We start from the raw sequence: 19,403 nt of genomic DNA on the forward strand, positions 1-19,403 counted from the left end.
TGTTTCCAAACTATCTTTTTACTAAGCAATTAATGCGATAATTTAAAATTGATAAACTAGGCATTTGATTTTGTATGACATATTTTACTAATAAATAAAAATTATAAAAGTGTTTTAACATTAATAAAACTTAGTAGGATACTTTAAAAATGATCCCATCATAATCCTTTACTCCTCTGCTTTCATTCCCATTAATTAAATGAATCTTAAAGAAAGCAATAATCTTATTTTTTTATATATATAAAATTTATTCTCTAATAAAATACAAAAAAAGGTAATTATTGCTAGCTCATTGATTTTATAAGTTTATTGTTAGAAAATCTTTCAAAATATAAAATTAATCATTTAAATCAGTGAAGCTGTAAATGAAGCATCTAAAAAAAATAAATTATATTAACTTCTTTATAAGATTGAATTACTTAATTTTATGCATCAACAGATGAAATAATTTCCAAAATTTTATTTTATATTTCTACAAAAAAAAAATACTTATGGATTAAACAGTAGTGTTAACAACAATTAAGTAAAATAAATTGCTGTCAAACCGTGTGATCATCCTCACGATCAAAATAACACACAATCTATCCATAAATTCCTCACGGGCATTTACTACATTTCCTTAATTTTTATCTAGTAAAATATTAATCATTATTGCCTCTACAGTCGTGTGCTTCCATATGAATTTATGTATATATATCTTCACTCCTTCACACCATCTTTCTTTCTGCGAGATTAAAACATAGTTTTGCAGATAGAGAAACCAGAGATGTTGGCTGATCTGAAGAAGAAGGTGTTTTTCTTCTTATTCTTCCTGGTATCGACATGGAAGATAGCTACTGCAGCAGAAGGAAACGCTGAAGTAACCTACGACGGAAGATCTTTGATCATCAATGGAACTCGTAGGCTGCTCTTCTCAGGTTCCATCCATTACCCTCGAAGCACCCCTCAGGTAAACAAATCCTTCAATTAATTATATCTTTTGTTTATTGTTAGTCAACTGGCTAGATAGGATTGGATTTTGATTTATAGATAGATTGATTGAGCTGGAAGATTAGATTTTTTTTCTGTAAAGATTGTTCAATTGACTCCTGGAGATCAACGTTTGGTTAATATAATATACTGATTTATTAATGTGTACTAGTAGAAAATGTTTATGGTAAATCTTTTTCATGCCTTTTTTGTATATATTTGACAGATGTGGCCATCTCTCATTGCGAAAGCAAAGGAAGGAGGGCTAGATGTGATACAAACTTGTGTATTTTGGAATGTGCATGAACCTATACAAGGACAGGCAAGTCTTCTTCAATCCATTGATGTAGTAATTCCATGTGTTCCTTAATTCCTAGACACACAATTATTTGTGGATTTTCAGTATAACTTTAGTGGACGATTCGACCTTGTGAGCTTCATCAAGGAAGTTCAATCTCAAGGCCTCTATGTGAGCCTTCGAATCGGGCCTTTTATCCAAGCGGAATGGAGTTACGGGTATATATAAAATGCTTCAACATTAAAAAGAATGAACACTTGAGAGTGTTCTTTATCATCCTGATGCCTTTTGTTTTCGATTCAATTGTGCAGAGGATTGCCATTTTGGTTGCATGATGTTCCTGACATTGTCTTCAGGTCTGATAATGAACCTTTCAAGGTAGGTGTTCTTTGTCAGTATCCTCTGCTTTCTGAATGAACCTTAACTTTGCTTTGCCATATGCAGTTCCGCATGCGAAAGTATGTGACGAAGATAGTCGATCTAATGAAATCTGAGAGGTTGTTTGCCTCTCAAGGTGGCCCGATCATAATTTCCCAGGTAATGTGATCCTTCAGTGCTTGTATTTCATATGACACTCACTTACTAGTTTGTGTTCTTGCTTATGTAGATTGAAAATGAATACAAAACAGTTGAGGCTGCATTCCATGAAAAGGGACCTCTGTACGTCAACTGGACTGCATCAATGGCGGTAGGCCTTCAAACTGGTGTTCCCTGGATGATGTGCAAGCAAGACGATGCTCCTGATCCGGTGGTCGATCTCTCTTGTCAATTTAAAGCAATGTTCATGTGTATCTCTAGAAATCACTTGAAGAATTGTTTGTTGTTTTTTTTTGGTACAGATCAACGCTTGCAATGGGTTGAACTGCGGATTGACTTTTGCAGGGCCTAATTCCCCCAAAAAACCAGCAATATGGACTGAAAATTGGACCTTCAAGTATGTGATCGAATTCTCGATACATCCTACTTAAGTTTTTGTCTAAGTGAATTAAGAAATTGCAATTTTATAGGTATCAAGTTTATGGAAAAAATCCAAGACCGAGGTCAGCTCAAGATATCGCTTTTGCAGTTGCACTCTTTATTGCCAAAAAGAATGGAAGCTTTGTGAACTACTACATGGTAGCTTTCTTTCTTATGGTTCCTCACAATTTGGTATATGTTCTAAGTTATGTCCTTCAAACCCGATTGAATGTAGTATCACGGAGGAACAAACTTTGGAAAATCTGCCTCCTCATATGTCACAACAGCTTATTATGATCAAGCTCCTCTCGATGAATATGGTATCTCAACGAAAATAGTTTTGTCATGATCAGTTCCTTCGAGACGAAACATAAGCTTTTTGTGTTCGTGTAGGTTTAATATGGAAGCCTACATGGGGGCACCTTAGGGATCTTCATGCTGTGATCAAGCAATCAGAGGATGCATTACTTTGGGGAGTGTACTCAAACTCATCCCTTGGTCAGCAACAAGAGGTTAAGACTTAATTCTCAAGGAAAAAACATAACAAAAGGTTTCTTTGTTCCATGCTCTGGATCCTAATGGAATTTAAGTGCCCAACTTCTGCATAGGCACATGTCTTTCAAACCAATTCAGGACAATGTGTTGCCTTTCTTGTCAATTACGATAAACACGATTCAGCGACTCTTCATTTTCGCGGGGCTATGTATGACTTATCGGCCAGATCAATCAATGTCTTACCAAATTGCAAGGATGTTGCCTTCGATACAGCAAAGGTGATCTATGTTTCAGTCATACAGCAAAGGTGAGCTCTAAAATTGGTTTGATTGTTAGGTGAGTGCTCAAACCGGTGAACGGTCTGCGACACCGATTCAGTATCTCAGTCAAGATCAGCAATGGCAAGCATTTGCAGATGAAGTGATTAGCCAGAACAAGTCTTCATTCACTGCAAAAGAACTAAAAGAGCAAATGTCATTGATAAAAGATGCCACAGATTATCTCTGGTACACCATAAGGTACTGCAATACATACTCGATCAATCTATTCGTCCACTTCAATCACTTCAGCTGAATCTTTACCACATCACTGCAGCTATAACCATTCCCAACATGATGGTCCACAAACTCTTCATGTCAGTTCTCGCGCGCATGTACTACATGTATTCATAAATGGTAAACTTGTAGGTAAGTTATATATACTGCTTAAAGCATTTGCTGAAGCTAATGATAAGCATAAAACTAAGGCCTTAGTTGATGAACAGGTACTGTTCATGGTGATCATGATGGAGCACTACCAAATTTTGAGCAACCCATAGAATTTAGGGAAGGATGGAATGATATCTCATTGCTCAGTGTTATGGTTGGGCTTCCGGTGAGGACCATACACTCTATACTAGTTACCAATTAGCAAGAGATACAATGATCTAAACTTCTCTCATTGCTAGAGAATATACTGATTTCCACAGTCGATAAGTTAGTAGTGCTCATGCTTTGAGCAAACTATTTGGAACATGAAACATTCAATACAAGTTTACAAACAAACCGCGAGTCTCAACTATTACTAATAGTTAACTTGTTACTCCAGAGTTATCAATGATTTTCAACAATTGGTTTGAAGGATTCAGGACCCTATCTTGAGAGGAGAGTTGCGGGACTTCGACGTGTGAGAATTCAAGGTTCGGGTGGTTCGCTAAGAGATTTAAGAAATTGGGTATGGCACTACAAGGTATGTTATGTCTACAAAAGAAACAATGACAACTTGGGGTTTCCCTTTTACATAAAAGCTCAAGTTCGTGAAGAAATTGACAAGAACAAATACAGGTGGGTTTAACAGGAGAAAGTATGCTCATCTTCTCCGAACAAGGTTCAGAAACAGCAGAATGGAAATCTTTACAAGGTTATACAAACAAACCCTTGATGTGGTACAAGGTAATAATACCATGTTCATCATAGATAAGTGGTTAGTCGATCAACTTTAGCATTCTCCATGCTTCATTGTCATATGCCAACACATAAATCTTTCGTGTAGACGAGATTTGATGCTCCAAAAGGCGATGATCCAGTGGTGCTCAACCTTGAAAATATGGGTAAAGGAGAGGTTTGGATCAATGGGGAAAGCATTGGAAGATATTGGGCATCTTTTAAAGCTCCAAGTGGAGACCCAACACAATCATTGTAAGCAAAAACACTATCTAAACTCAATCCTAAAACCAACATTGCTCATGTTCTACTTACTTTCAGGTATCATATTCCTCGATCTTTTCTTAAACCTTCGGCCAACCTCCTTGTTCTTTTCGAGGAACTCGGTGGCGATCCTCGCTCTATTGGAGTCGAAACCATGTCCATCTTTCGCGTTTGCGGCCATGTGTCTGAATTACATTATCCATCAGTACTTTCAAAGAACAAGGATCCATATGCACTACTTCAATGTCCACAAGGGAGAAACATCTCGATGATAGAGTTTGCGAGTTATGGGACTCCTCTCGGAGAGTGTTTAGCTTATCCCAACATCGGCAATTGCCATGCTCCGGAATCTGAAGCTATAATTAAGAAGGTGAGCTAACTCGCAATTTTAATGCATTATTCTCTCTTCTTTGTTTTTAGAATTTCATTTTTTTTTTCTTTAAAAAAATTATATTTTGACAGGCTTGTCTTGGTAAGCAAGAGTGCACCATTCTTGTAACTGATGAGATGTTTGGAGGGGATCCCTGTGTTGGAACTCGAAAATCACTCCTTGTTTTTGGAAGATGCTCTTGATCTAATGATAGTTTAAAATCATAAAAAAAAAAAAAAAAGGACTGTTTGTTTCCTCTTGGCAAAAAACAGCAACTGCCACAGCAATGTTATGAAAATTCTTATGATAATAAAATGAATTAGGTGTGAATGTTTAATCTCTTCTTTGGATTCAATGAATGTTACTACTGAACAAACGGAAAAGTCAAACTCTGATTTGTATTGTTGACTCGGATGCCAAAAAGTCAGCCATGAATCTCAACCGGATTGGTCGGCTGACCCAAGAAGGCAAAAGGCAACTGGATCCTTTTTATTTTAAATATTTAAAAAGTGGAAAAATATATATAATAGTTGAAAATGTGAAATTGTTTGAATATTATTGTCATTTCTTGGGAACAAATCAAGAGAGTGAAATTGAAATATTGAATGAGGATGTGCCAAATTATAGTTCACATATTATTGAAAATTTCAATGAATTATTGGTTCAAAATCTGACTAGTGACAGATGAACAATTGCAATGCGACGTAAACAAATTCTAAATAATAATAATAATAATAATAAAAGAATTTTTATTTTTTAAAATCATTAAAAGGTACTCCAGTTTAATTTTTTATGTAAAAAAAGTTCCACTTATAAGAGCATTTGTAACGCTCGTTATTCCACCTGTTAATAACATCGAATGATGTTAATCAGCGTTATGGAGGGGTGTATCCACTTGAACGCATTCGAATTGAACGCGTTCAAGCAACGTGGGGTGGGCGGCTGGGTGGGCTAGCTGCCCACCCCACGTGTTTTTTTTATTTTATTTATTAAAAAATTTAAAATTTAAAATTAATAATAGAAAATTTTATTTTATTTAATAAATATATTTTAATTTTTTTTTTGAAAAATAGTGAAATTACTTTTTAAAAGTAAGATTTTTATTAAAAAAATAATAATATTTTAAATATTTTAAAATATATTTTAAATATTTTAAAATATATTTTAAATGTATTTATTTAATATGGTATAATTTTAAGATAATTAAGTGGACGGTGGAATTCATGAATAATAAGTATTAACGTTAAAAGGAATGTGGGTGAAAGAGATAGGTTGTTATAACAAGTATATGGTAGTGGACCTCATATTTTTTTGATGAGATGACGGGTGTTATAACATGAATACATTATTGATGCTCTCACAACTATCATTTAATATTATTTTTATTATTATTATTCTGTGGCATATTTTATTAAGAAATTATAATTATAGCAACTATAATTTATAAGTATTACAATTTCATAATTACTATAACAAACAAAAATTTTTTTAATAAAAATAAACTAAAATTCTTTAGTGTCTTCAACAAAATATTTTAAATGATATTTTTTAGACTCAAAATTGAATAATAACTAATGTAGATATCTAATCGGACTTAAATTTAATATATTATATATTTCATGAATCGACTAAGTAAAAAAAATTAAGATATCTCAAACCTTAATATTAATGTTGTAACTATATAACAACTACAACAGTAGTAGAAATTCATAACGGTTATAATAGGCTGCTTCCGATTTAGAATTTAGATGGGAAATATATGTCAAAATAATAATTAGAATAGTATAATACAGGGTAATTGTACAGGAATGAGACAGCCTTTTATCAAATAGAGAGGTTTTGATTAGTCATTAGAGTAACTGGTCGGACTGATGGATCCGTGGCGGACCAACTATTTAATAGGACCAACTATTTGATAGGAGGAATGGGCCAATCCATCATTTTAACATATTAGAAAATTTTCAATTCAGTCTAATCCAAAATAGGTAGTGGATTAGATGGCCAACCGTAGGCCCACCAATAATTTTTTTAAAAAAAATAATATCTTCAATATTTTAAAAAGTTATATCCTTTTATATATTTAAAAATAAATGAATACCAAATATATATATATATATATATATATATATATATATATATATATATTGATCCGGTGGTAAGGACAGGGACCCTCGTTGGCGGAAGGTCAACGACACGCGGAGGTTAAAGGTTAAGAGATTCAACCCTGAGACCCGACCGACCGGACTGAGAGGGCCTACCGGCCAGGAATCCCCCGAGCCGAATGAAATACAACCCGACTAGGGGTTAGGTTTCCGAGGCTCAAGGTAAGAAGGATTCAGGACCGAGCAAGCTGTCCGTTCGACCGGTGCACAAGGCAACAAGGGCAGGCAGGGGCAATCTCATCCGAGCATACGACAGGGAGTCCTCCCAGTCGGATCGATACCTACAACCGGGGCAGAAATGATATGTCTACCGAGCGGCCGAACCGCTCGGCCCTGGAACAGACAGGAGGCGCAAGAGGATAAAGGAGATAGGGGATAACATCATCCTCGAGACATCTGCCGCCGACAAGCAGCAGAGTTGGCGCCCGAGCCGTACACGGGATCATACGGTGGAAGCTTCCACCGTCACATCCGGGATATGTTCGGACGATTGCGAAATGACGTCAGTGGTACTTTTTTGACATGAGCTCGTTAAGTATGTTTGGGGAAGCGTGCACGCATCAAGAAGCGTGCCCGCGCCTCCCCGAGGTCCTATATAAGGACCCCCAGACGTCGACGAAGGTATGCGCAATCCTCACTATAGCCACAGTTACGCTGCCTCTCTCATTTCTCGTTGTCTGACTTGAGCGTCGGAGGGTCGTCGTCGAAAAACCCCTCCCGGCTCGACTTCTTTGCAGGTTCGCCGGAGATCTACACCACCAGCCGGAGACAGCGGAGCGTGCCACGTCCCCAGCGTCCGTCGACTCAACGCTCGGACAGGATCAAATTGGCGCCGTCTGTGGGAACGCACCTGAACCCGAGCCTAGAAGATGGAAGAAGCTGGACGTCAACTTCTGGTAACGCTCTCTCCTGAGGAGCTCGAAGTACTCATCCAAGCGCGAGCAGCAAAAATCGTGGAGCAGCAGCAGAAAGCTCAAGCCAAGCGGGCAGCGCAGCAGGCGACATCAGCATCGGGGGGCCGAGCGTCACCCGAAGAGCGGCCGGAGCAGCTTTCAATATGGGGAAAAAATAAGGGACCTACCGGCACTCAGATGGGGGCGCCTCCCACCCCGATACCTTTTCATTGGGCTTTGTTCCAGACGCCCTCGGAGGTCGCGCAAGCTAATCAGGACAAAGGATCTTCATCGGACGAAGCACCCGTCCGCGACGTCAGAAAAGGAAAAGCGCCCCAAACGGACATGTCGCCCGAGCGGATCAACCGGTAGTTCTCAGACTCCATCCTGCGTGATTCCCTGCCGAAGCATTATGTGCCCTCTGCGATCGGGGAATACAACGGGACAACCGACCCAGACGACCATCTGGGTAAGTTCGACAGCACTGCCACTCTGCATCAATACACAGATGGTGTGAAGTGCCGAGTGTTCCTCACCACCCTCTCGGGATCGGTGCATCAGTGGTTCCGGAGGCTGCCGGACGGATCTATCACAAGTTTCAAAGAATTCCGAACAGCGTTCCTCCATCATTTTGCGAGCAGCAGGCGCCACCAGAAGACCAGCGTCAATCTGTTCGCCATCAAGCAAGGCTCGAGGGAGTCTCTCCGAGCCTACATCTAACGCTTCAACCAAGTGGCCATGGATATTCCAACGGTCACATCGGAAACAATGATGAACGCGTTCACGCAAGGGCTCGTGGACGGTGATTTCTTCCGCTCGGTCATCCGGAAGCCGCCTCGGGACTACGACCACATGCTGCATAAGGCCAATGAGTACATCAATGTGGAGGAAGCTCAGGCGGCGAGAAGAAAGGAAGCTCTGAATGACCAACCAACTTCCGCCGAGCGGAATCAGCCCGTCAGTCACCAACCCCCAGAGGACCGCGAGCCGAAGCCGCCCGTCCTCATCAGCACACTCGGCCGCACGCCGTCGAGCAAGTAGCGGCTGATCGGCCCAAGCCCAAGGGGAAGGTATGGACCCCGATGTTTTGTTCACTCCATCAGTCAGCTACTCATAACACCCGTGACTGTCGGAGCCCCCCCCCCCCCCCCCCCATCACTCATCCTGCGCCAAGGAGCTACCGCCACGGATCACCTTCACCAGACCGGCGACATCGACAATGGAGCCCCGTCCAAAGAATAGAAAGGAGATCCCCTGAGCGGCAGCATCGTCAGCAGCCCGGGGCCCATCATCGGGCGTCGCATGAGCGACCTCGACCATCCACTCGAGAGGAGGAGAATAGGGGCAACACATCTCGAGGCGAGATCAACATCATCGTCGGAGGCCCGACCGAAGGAGACTCCAATAGAGCCAGAAAGGCACACGCAAGGCAGCTGAAGATACACGCGGTCGGCTGCAGCCAGGAGAGGGCGAGCGGACCCGAGATCAGCTTCGGGCCAAGGGACCTCGAAGGAGTCTAAGTCCCACACGATGACGCCCTGATCATTCGAGCGGTAATAGCTAACTACACTATTTACCGCATTTTCATTGACACAGGCAGTTCGGTCAACATAATATTCAAGAAGGCCTTTGACCAACTGCAAATCGACCAAGCTGAACTACTGCCAATGACAACCCCCCTCTACGGGTTCACTGGCAACGAAGTCTTGTCGGTCGGCCAGGTTCGACTGGCTATCTCGTTGGGAGAGGAGCCGCTCAGGAAGACAAGGACCACCAGCTTCATCGTGGTTGACGCTCCTTCGGCATACAACGTTATCTTGGGGTGACCGGCTCTCAACGAGTTCCGGGCGGTCGTCTCTACCTTCTGCCAGAAAATTAAGTTCCCGGTGGAAGATCAAGTAAGGGAGATGCAAGGAGACTAGCTGGCAGCTCGAAGATGCTATGTGGAAATGGTCCGAGCCGAAGCCAAGTCCGCTCGGAAAGTGCCGCGAGTCGAGGTAAATGCTATAACTGAAAAACCACCTTCTTTGGTTTACGAAGAAAAGGAAGAGGTGCAGATTGACTCTTCCCGACCGGAGGCCACCACCTTCATAGCATTCGACCTGGAGGAGAACCAGAAGGAAAAGCTGATCAAATGCCTCCAGCAAAATCGCGACGTCTTCGCTTGGTCGACCCATGAGCTGCCAGGGGTCTTGCCAAGCGTAGCGCAGCACGAGCTTCACGTCCGACCAGACGCTCGGCCGATGAAGCAAAGGAAGAGGGACTTTAGCGCCGAGCAGAATGTAATTATCCGAGCGGAGGTAGAGAAGCTTCCGGAGGCCGGCCACATAAGGGAAGTGCAATTCTCGAGTTGGCTTGCCAATGTGGTGTTGGTCTCCAAGCCGGACAACAAGTGGAGAGTCTGCATCGATTTCCGGGACCTGAACAAAGCATGCCCGAAGGACTTCTACCCCTTGCCCCGGATCGATCAACTGGTAGACTCCACGGGCGGGTGCGAGCTGATATGCATGCTAGATGCATACCAAGGCTACCATCAAGTGCCGCTCGCCCGAGAAGACCAGGAGAAGGTCAGCTTCGTCACGGCGGACGGCACCTACTGCTACAATGTAATGTCGTTTGGGCTGAAGAATGCAAGAGCTACCTACCAGCGTCTGATGAACAAGGTATTCAGGGAGCAGATCGGACGCAACTTGGAAGTGTACGTGGATGACATACTTATCAAGTCCTTTCGGGCGGCAGATCTCTATGCGGATATGGAGGAGACTTTCTAGACATTAAGAAAATACGGAGTCAAGCTTAACCCTTAAAAGTGCCTGTTCAGGGCAAAAGGCGGCCGCTTCCTGGGTTATATCGTGACCGAGCGGGGCATAGAGGCGAACCCCAGCAAGACAAAGGCATTGCAAGACATGCCGCCTCCCAGGAATCTTCGAGAGGTACAGCGTCTCACCGGTCAGATAACGGCGCTATCAAGGTTCATCTCTAAGACCGCCGACCGGAGCCTGCCGTTCTTCAAGATTCTACGTAAAGCTACCAAGTTTCAATGGGACGAGGAGTGCGATCGGGCATTCGAGGAACTGAAGACTTACCTGAATTCCTTACCCGTGTTGGCAAAATCGGTCGTAGGCGAGCCACTCCGCATTTATTTATCCTCGACCGAGCATGATGTGGGCTCGTCATTAGTAAGGTCGAACGGCGAGTAGCAGCCTGTGTACTTTTTAAGTCATATCTTAAAGGATGTTGAGTCTCACTACACCGGTCTCGAGAAGTTGGTCTTCGCCTTGGTCCTTGCCGCTCGGAGGTTGCGCCCTTACTTTTTGGCGCACACCATTATTGTGATGACGAACAGCCCGTTGGGAAGGGTACTCCTAAACCCTGAATCATCCGGACGGCTCATCAAGTGGATGACAGAGCTAAGCGAATTCGACATCCAATAACAACCCCGCCCGGCGATCAAGGCACAGTCCTTGGCAGATTTCGTGACGGAGGTACAAAAGCCCGAGTCCGAAGCTACATGGAAAGTATATGTGGACGGATCGTCCACTCGGCTCGGAAGCGGAATTGAGATCCTGATACTTTCACCGCATGAAGAGCGGATGCATTTGTCCGTCTGGCTGGACTATCGGGCAACAAATAATAAAGCAAAGTACGAAGCACTCATAGCTGGATTGCAGGTCGCACGACATGTTCGAGCCAGATGGGTGGTGATCCACTCGGATTCCCAGCTAGTCGCTCAACAACTCATGGGCGCCTTTGAGATAAATAATGCAAGACTAAGGTTGTACGCGGAGGCCTTTGAAAAACTCAAGACCAGCTTCACCGAGGTGGTGGTTCAGAAGATACCCCGAACGGAGAACCAGGCGGCAGATGAATTAGCCAAGCTCGCAAGTTCAACATCGCCGGTCGTCATCCAGCAACCAATCGAGCAAGTGTCCTTGGTAGCGCACGTAGACCGGATGGAAGACCTCACATTCCCGAGCGATTGGAGAACAGCCATCATGGAATTTTTGCGCTCAGGTGCCACGTCGTCCGATCGGGATGAAGCCCAGCTATTGAGGAGGAGAGTCGGTTGGTTCACGCTCATCGGGGATCAGCTTTACAAAAAGGCTTTCTCCCGACCTCTGTTGAAGTGTGTCAGTTCGAAAGACGCCGAGTACATTCTCCAGGAGGTACACCAAGGGTCTTGCGGAGGTCATCCAGGCGGCCGGTCTTTGGCTAGGAAGATCCTGCTGGCTGGATACTTCTGGCCAACTCTACACGAGGACGCCGCTCGGACCGTCGCAACATGCCTTTCTTGTCAGAAGTACCACAATTTCTCTCATAAGCCCGCGAAGGAAATGAAAGCGTCCACAGTGTCTTGCCCGTTCGACCAATGGGGCATGGACATCGTAGGGTCTTTCCCTATGGCGACTATAAACCCTCCGGCCTGAAGACCGTCGAGCAGCGACGTTAAATCTTATAGTCGAACCGACGACTATAAACCCTTCGGCCTGAAGACCGTCGCGCAGCGACGTTAAATCTTAGAGTCGAATCGGCGACTATAAACCCTCCGGCCTGAAGACCGTCGAGCAGCGACGTTAAATCTTAGAATCGAACCGGCGACTATAAACCCTCTGGCCTGAAAACCGTCGAGCAGCGACGTTAAATCTTAGAGTCGAACCGGCGACTATAAACCCTTCGGCCTGAAGACCGTCGAGCAACGACGTTAAATCTTAGAGTCGAACCGGCGACTATAAACCCCCCGGCTTAAAGACCATCGAGCAGCGACGTTAAATCTTAGAGTCGAACCGGCGACTATAAACCCCCCGGCTTAAAGACCGTCGAGCGGCGAGGCAGCGTCGCGTTGAAGCATTTCAGCGAGACACTAGCAGAAAGTCCATGAAAAATGGAAAGTCGTTTGACCGATCGGCGCAGTAAAGGAAAACACTAAGCGAAAAGCTCATAGAAATCCTAGGGAGATTGGAAGGTCGTTTAACCGGTCGGCGAAATTAATAAATTCCCTGCGGGAAAAAGGTCTAGCGACCGGTCGGCAAAATTAAGAGGAACACTCGAAATGAAAAGCTAACGCAGCAAGAGTGGGCATTCATTTAAAATTAGCATTTAAAAGTTACAGACGCTACATGAAAATTAAAGTCTAGCCGATCGGACGAATTACTGAAAATACTTTATTCAAGGAAGTCAAAAATATGCTTTGGGATGGTGGTAAGAAGCGCCGCGTGCTCCGTAGCGGGGATGACCACGGACTCCGGGAGCTGACCCTTGGACTTCAGATAATCCGCCGTGGCGGTGATGGCCAATTCGAAGGTGATGACCAGTCGGTCGCACACCTTCTCCACAAACTCCGCCGAGCGGATGTAGTTTTGCCTCAAAGCGGCGACACGGCCCGGCTCAGCCTCTTGATACTCTTTGAAGGCGGCACGAGAAGCATCAAGAGCCTCCTGCAAGGCCTTCGAATCGTTCTTGAGTTTGGTCACCTCCTCCGAACGGCCTTTCTGCTCCCCTTCTAGCAGCTTGGCTAGCTCATTCACACGCTGCTGCAGAGCTTTGGCTTCCACATTCTTCTTTTCTAGATCAGCGATGGCGGTGTTCTTCCGAGTGGTGGCGAGCTCAATTTTGTGGTCATAACTTTTGACCTGCTTGTTAAGCTGGTCCAGCATGTACGCATGGTCGGCCGTCTTCTTTCTCTCGGCCTCTAACAAAGCCTTGGTTTTGTCGAGCTCCTTCTGCAGCTCGACATAAGAAGGGTCTCGCGAAGAAGACGGGCCGCTCTGATTCCTCAGCCTCTTCAGCTCCTCCTCCACCATAGCCAAGCGGTTGGAGACAACAATCTCTTCCACCCATCGCTGATGAAAAAAGAAAGGTTAGAAGGCCAATCGGGAAAACTACATAAAGAAATAAACCTTACCCCTGTGGACTGCTGCATGTGGCTGTCAGCTAGTTTGTCGAGCGGTATCATGGCCACACGGGCCCGAGCGTCCGCGCACATCTTAGCAAGGGGCTCCTTCATAGTGATCATGTGTTCGGGAGCCGTAGGACGATCGGACTCGGCCATGAACGCCTCAGTAGGAAGATGCAGGGTGACCCTAATAGTACAACGCCGGCCCGGAGTCGTCTGAGCGGACGCCAAAGGATCGGAGGCCGGGCTGGACAATGTGGACAAAATGCACGAGCGGAGGGCTCGGCGTGGTGCGGGAGGAAGGGAGCTAACCGACACCGCTTCGATTGGCGCCGCAGGCGCATCCAGCTGAGAGGGCGTCCAGTCGGAGGAGAGCGCCTCTACCGATGGTGCTTTGCCGCGTTGAGAGGCGGTGGCTATCCGCCCAGACGCGTGCACCGCGGAGGTTGTCGAACGGAGAGGCTTCTCAACTTGTCGTCTTTTCCTGTCGAGCGGGAGTTCGTCCTCCTGTTCGGAATCCTCCTCCCGAACGGACGATTCCTTGCTAGGAGTTGCACCACCAGGCGAAGCCTGAGCGGGCGACTCCCCTGCTTGCGCTTCACTCTCATCCTCGTGAGAGCCGACCGGAGCAATGCCCAATTGCTCCATTTCCTTGGCCGTTGCCGCTTTGAGCGCGACCGCTTTCTTCTTCAAAATTCCGAACAGCACGGACTCCATTACGATATTCGCTGCAAAGAAAAGAGAAGGAAATCAGTTAGAACTCAAGGCAAATGTACAAGTGAAGTTCTTACCAAAGCTGCTCGGAAGGGGGGTCCGGCTCGGACTCAAGCCAAATATGTACATCACTCCTTCAGGTAGGAGCTTGTTGATGTCGAGCTTCAGACCGGCTAGCAGATTCGCTGCTTGAAGATAGTCCGGTCGGGTCTTAAATTTCTTCATCTCGGGAGAGACGGGCGGTCCGACTTGCCATTTCGTACGGAAGGGGAGCCGCCCGGGAACACGAATGTAGAAAAAGTTCTCTTTCCAATGTTTGTTGGAAGAGGGAAGCTTGTCAAAAAATACTAAGTCGGACCGAGCTTGAAACAGATAAGTGCCCGACTCGGACTGCTTGGGATAGTAAAAATAGTAGAAGACCTCCGGCGCGGAGGGGAATGTTGTGTATCTTAAATAAGACCACAACTCTGCACAGGAGGCGAAAAATGTTGGGAACCAATTGGGCCAGCGGAATGCCAAAAAAGTTGCAAACTTCAACAATGAAGGGGTGGAGGGGAAACCGCAGACCGGCTACAAATTGGTTGCGGAAAAGACAAAAGGCGCCGCTCGATGGTTTGTGCGGCCGAGCGGAAGGTGAAGGTAAAATCAGTTCAAAATCGGAAGGGATATCAAAAGCGTTAAACAGGCTCTTGGCATCGCGCCGATCGAACCGCGACTCCATGGTGGTATACCATGGGCCGAGAGCCGGGTCAGCAGGCCGAGAAGAACTTGTCATCGCTAGAGCAATGGAGGAAGCAGAAATCGAAAGGAGGAGCAAATGAGCAAGCGAGAGGAGGAGCAAAGCAGTAACCAAAAGACGAAACGCGGCCGAGAGCACGAAGAAAACACAGGAATCAAAGGAAGAAAGGCGGAAGAACCTTACAAAGAAGCAGAGGATCGAAGGAAGGAGGCGGGGAATCGTCGGAAAACGGAGAATCGGAGTCGCCGGAACGTTGAAGCACCGAAGGAGGCTGCGGGACACGCGAAGGCAAAGGTGCGGCGGAGGAAGAAGGTGACGACTTTATAAGGTCGGGCCCGATCGGCCCCGACCGTCGGATGCAGGTCACAGGAACCAAGGCCCACACCAGGCCGTTCATTTCAAACCGCCGATGTCCCATCGGACACATCGCCAAGCCGTACGATGACGCCAGCAGAAGCGCCACGTGGTACCATGCCATAGAGGTGCATTTAATGAGCGCCATTACGGCGTGCAGCGCGCGTGCTCGATCTTAATGGAGAGGATTTGCACGAATCACGAGGAGATCCGAAGGGCGTCAGCGTTGACCGTCGACACGGTAGCAAAGCCAACGACAGTAAGAGGCCGAGCGGCCGTGAGGAGGAACATTCTAGAAAAGTGGCAGAGCGGTGTTACTCCGGCCGACCGGCAGTCCAGTCAGTCGGACTTAGCGCCTCCTTCGACTAGACTTGAGGGGGAGGCATGTGATCCGGTGGTAAGGACGGGGGACCCTCGTTGGCGGAAGGTCAACGACACGCGGAGGTCAAAGGTTAAGAGATTCAACCCTGAGATACGACCGACCGGACTGAGAGGGCCGACCGGCCGGGAATCCCCCGAGCCGAATGAAATGCAACCCAACTAGGGGTCGGGTTTCTGAGGCTCAAGGTAAGAAGGATTCAGGACCGAGCGGGTTGTCCGTTTGACCGGTGCACAAGGCAACAAGGACAGGCAGGGGCAATCTCATCCTAGCATACGACAGGGAGTCCTCCCAGTCGGACCGATACCTACAACCGGGGTAGAAATGATATGCCTGCCGAGCGACCGAACCGCTCGGCCCTGGAACAGACAGGAAGCGCAAGAGGACAAAGGAGATAGGGGATAACATCATCCTCGAGACATCTGCCGCCGACAAGCAGCAGAGTTGGCGGCCGAGCCGTACACGAGATCATACGGTGGACGCTTCCACCGTCACATCCGGGATATGTTCGGACGATTGCGGAATGACGTTAATGGTACTTTTCTAACATGGGCTCGTTAAGGTATGTTTGGGGAAGCGTGCACGCATCAAGAAGCATGCCCGCGCCTCCCCGGGGTCCTATATAAGGACCCCAGACGTCGACGAAGGTATGCGCAATCCTCACTGTAGCCACAGTTACGCTGCCTCTCTCATTTCTCGTTGCCTGACTTGAGCGTCGGAGGGCCGTCGCCAGGAAACCCCTCCTGGCTCGGCTTCTTTGCAATTTCGCCGGAGATCTACACCACCAGCCGGAGACAGCGGAGCGTGCCACGTCCCCAGCGTCCGTCGACTCAGCGCTTGGACAGGATCATATATATATATATATATATATATATATATATATATATATATATATATATATATATATATATATATATATATATATATATATATTTGATGAAAAATATAAAAAAAATTATTTTTATTTTAAAATTATTTAAAAAATAATAATAAATTGACCTAAAATTTATCTTATTTATATTTTTTATCCCGCGAGCCAATCTAAGTCCGTCGCAGATCGATTCATGGGATCGTGGGCCTAAGTCAATCAACCCACTTTAGACTTGGGTTGATAAAATTTCAATACAACTCGTTTAAATTATTTGACCGGATTGATCAACTCAACGACCCCAACCCATCCACGCAGACCTAGACAGATCGACCCACGACAAACTTGAATTGATAAAAATTCAACCTAACATATTTAAATTATTTGATAGGACATACCAATCCCATGGACCAAATCCAAATGGTCAGCTTTAGTCTTAATTTGTTTTCCCAATAAAATTTCATATTACCCCTATTAAGTGTTAATCTTTTGCAAATATCCCCTTGAAAATTGTGATGGTAAAAGAAATACTCTTCAGTTTTGGACCCTGAAGAAAGGTGTTGCTTGTGGAGTACAATTTGAGCTACCTGAGCATGCCACCGGCGTCCTGAGAAGGCCTATTCACGGCCGGCGAAGCTGCGAAGGTATTCCCATCGCCGTAAACGGAGCCGATCCCGATCGCCGGCGGCCGATCCGGAATCTCCGGCACGCTCACGTTCCCCTCCAGCATCTTCAGCGCTGCCAATATCGTCGGGCGGACCGCCACTATCACGTGCGAGCACAGGACGCCAACCATCACGAACCTCTCCATCACCCCCTTCGGCAGCTGCGGCGGCCTGCCGTCGTCGTTCTCGCTCCTAGTCAACGTCTCGTCGAACACCTCCTCTGTTCTTCCCTCTTTGATCAAAGTCCACGCCCAATCTGTGATCAGCACCATATTCGCCGGCGCTCTCATGTCCAAGGCATGGCGACCGCTCATGATCTCGAGCAGGAGGACGCCGAAGCTATAGACGTCGCTCTTCTCCGTCAGCTGTCCGTAGAGCGCGTACTCCGGCGCAAGGTAGCCGTGGGTGCCGGCAACCCTGGTGGTGAGGTGGGATTGCCCTTCCATGCTCTCCTTCGCCACTCCGAAGTCGGCCACTAGCGCCCTCATCTCGTCGTCCAACAATATGTTGCTGGCCTTGATGTCGCGGTGGTAGATCGCCGGCTTTACCCCGTAGTGGAGGTACACGAGCCCCTTGGCCACATCGAGTATGATGCTCTTCCTCTGCGGCCACGTCAGGGGCTTCCTCATCCCGCTGGAGTTGTCAAAGATGTGGTCCTTTACGCTTCCGTTGGCCATGTAATCGTAGACCAAGTACCTCTGATTTCCTTCCTCGGCGTCGATGTATTGAGAGATGCAGCATCCTCTCAAAGGGACCAAATTTCGGTGCCGGAGATGGCTGATTATCTCTACCTCGTTGCGGAACTCCTCGTCGCCACCGTCCACGTCCGGCTGCAGCACTTTCTTTACTGCGACCAAGGTGCCGTCGGAAAGGGTGCCTTTGTAGACGACGCCGAATCCGCCGCGGCCGATGAAGTTGCCCTGCGAGAAGCCAGCAGTGGCCTTTTGTAGCTCCTTAATGTCGAACCAGATCGAGCCGGTATTGGGACGCGGATACGATCTCGAGCTCCTCTCCGTCACCGTGGAGGCGCTGCTTTGCCTCTTCTTCAAGCGGGATCGGCACAAGATGAACACGATGGCGCAGGCGACGAGGAGGATGCCGAGAGCCCCAAAGACGGAGCCAAAAATTGCGGCAGAGTGGGATTTATGACGGGAGGAGAGGGCGAGGCCGAAGATGCAATAGGCCGCGCGGGGATCCTTGGGGCCGAGCTGATTGACGACGCCGGAAGCGTAGAGGATGGTGAGGGGGAAGCAGAGGTTGATGCTAGAGGTATTTTCGTTGTGGGCGGTGAGGGTGGAAGTGACGTTGATGCCTTCCCTGAGGCATGCGTTGCATCGAACGTTGTCGGTGAGGTCGCCATCGCAGGTGGCGTTCAGGGCGGAGGAGCTGCCGACACGGGCGTCCCAGTCACGGAGGGTGTAGACGCCGGCGCAGGTGGAGACGAATTGGTTGGGATTGGGGAAGCAGGCGGAGACGATTGAGGGCGAGAGGGAGGGGCGGGCGGCGGAGATGTTGGACTGGAAGTCGGAGAGGCAGGCAGAGGCGGTGGAATCGTCGGGAAGTCGGAAGAAGCCGGTGTCGTGGAGGCGCTGCGCGGACCCCATGCCGAAGAGGCTTTGGAGGGTTTGGCGGCAGTCGGTGAGGTTGATGGAGGCGAGGGCGGGGAGGCAGGCGGTGTCGTCCCAGGGGAAGGTTGAGACATAGTTCAGATCCAGGGGGCAGCTTGCTGCCTCCGCCACTGCCGCCCCTATGTTCGACGCCGGAAGAGATAGGAGAAGCAAAAACCAGCACAGAGATCGCGACATCGCCGCTCTTCTTCGCTGCTTTGTTCCAGTTGGTCACAAGCAAAGAGGGCGAAAGATGCTCATTCCCATCTCCAGGTCCTCTTCATCCATTAATTAATTAATTAATGAATTAATTAATTAAAATTTCTTCGCTTCATTTTCTCTTTTTCTTCGTATC

General features: G+C 46.9%; 2 protein-coding genes across 2 annotated transcripts; one reads left to right on the forward strand and one right to left on the reverse strand.

The window, feature by feature from the left end:
• The first annotated feature begins 766 nt into the window (after positions 1–766).
• On the forward strand, positions 767–4,977 carry LOC121978648 (beta-galactosidase 7-like). Its single transcript, XM_042530964.1, has 19 exons — positions 767–949; positions 1,196–1,291; positions 1,373–1,485; positions 1,579–1,645; positions 1,712–1,804; positions 1,875–2,018; positions 2,107–2,201; positions 2,275–2,383; positions 2,460–2,544; positions 2,618–2,736; positions 2,833–2,997; positions 3,056–3,237; positions 3,314–3,405; positions 3,483–3,592; positions 3,839–3,946; positions 4,042–4,149; positions 4,250–4,395; positions 4,462–4,774; positions 4,867–4,977. The coding sequence occupies exons 1-19, from the start codon at positions 767–769 to the stop codon at positions 4,975–4,977; spliced, it is 2,439 nt and encodes an 812-aa protein (XP_042386898.1).
• A 12,116-nt stretch (positions 4,978–17,093) lies between these two features.
• On the reverse strand, positions 17,094–19,340 carry LOC121976505 (probable receptor-like protein kinase At1g11050). The gene has a single exon (XM_042528687.1). It carries the CDS (start codon positions 19,244–19,246, stop codon positions 17,360–17,362), a length of 1,887 nt encoding a protein of 628 aa, XP_042384621.1. The 5' UTR covers positions 19,247–19,340; the 3' UTR covers positions 17,094–17,359.
• Positions 19,341–19,403: the final 63 nt, after the last annotated feature.

This window comes from Zingiber officinale, chromosome 4B (genome assembly GCF_018446385.1).
Source record: "Zingiber officinale cultivar Zhangliang chromosome 4B, Zo_v1.1, whole genome shotgun sequence".
Classification (NCBI taxonomy): domain Eukaryota; kingdom Viridiplantae; phylum Streptophyta; class Magnoliopsida; order Zingiberales; family Zingiberaceae; genus Zingiber; species Zingiber officinale.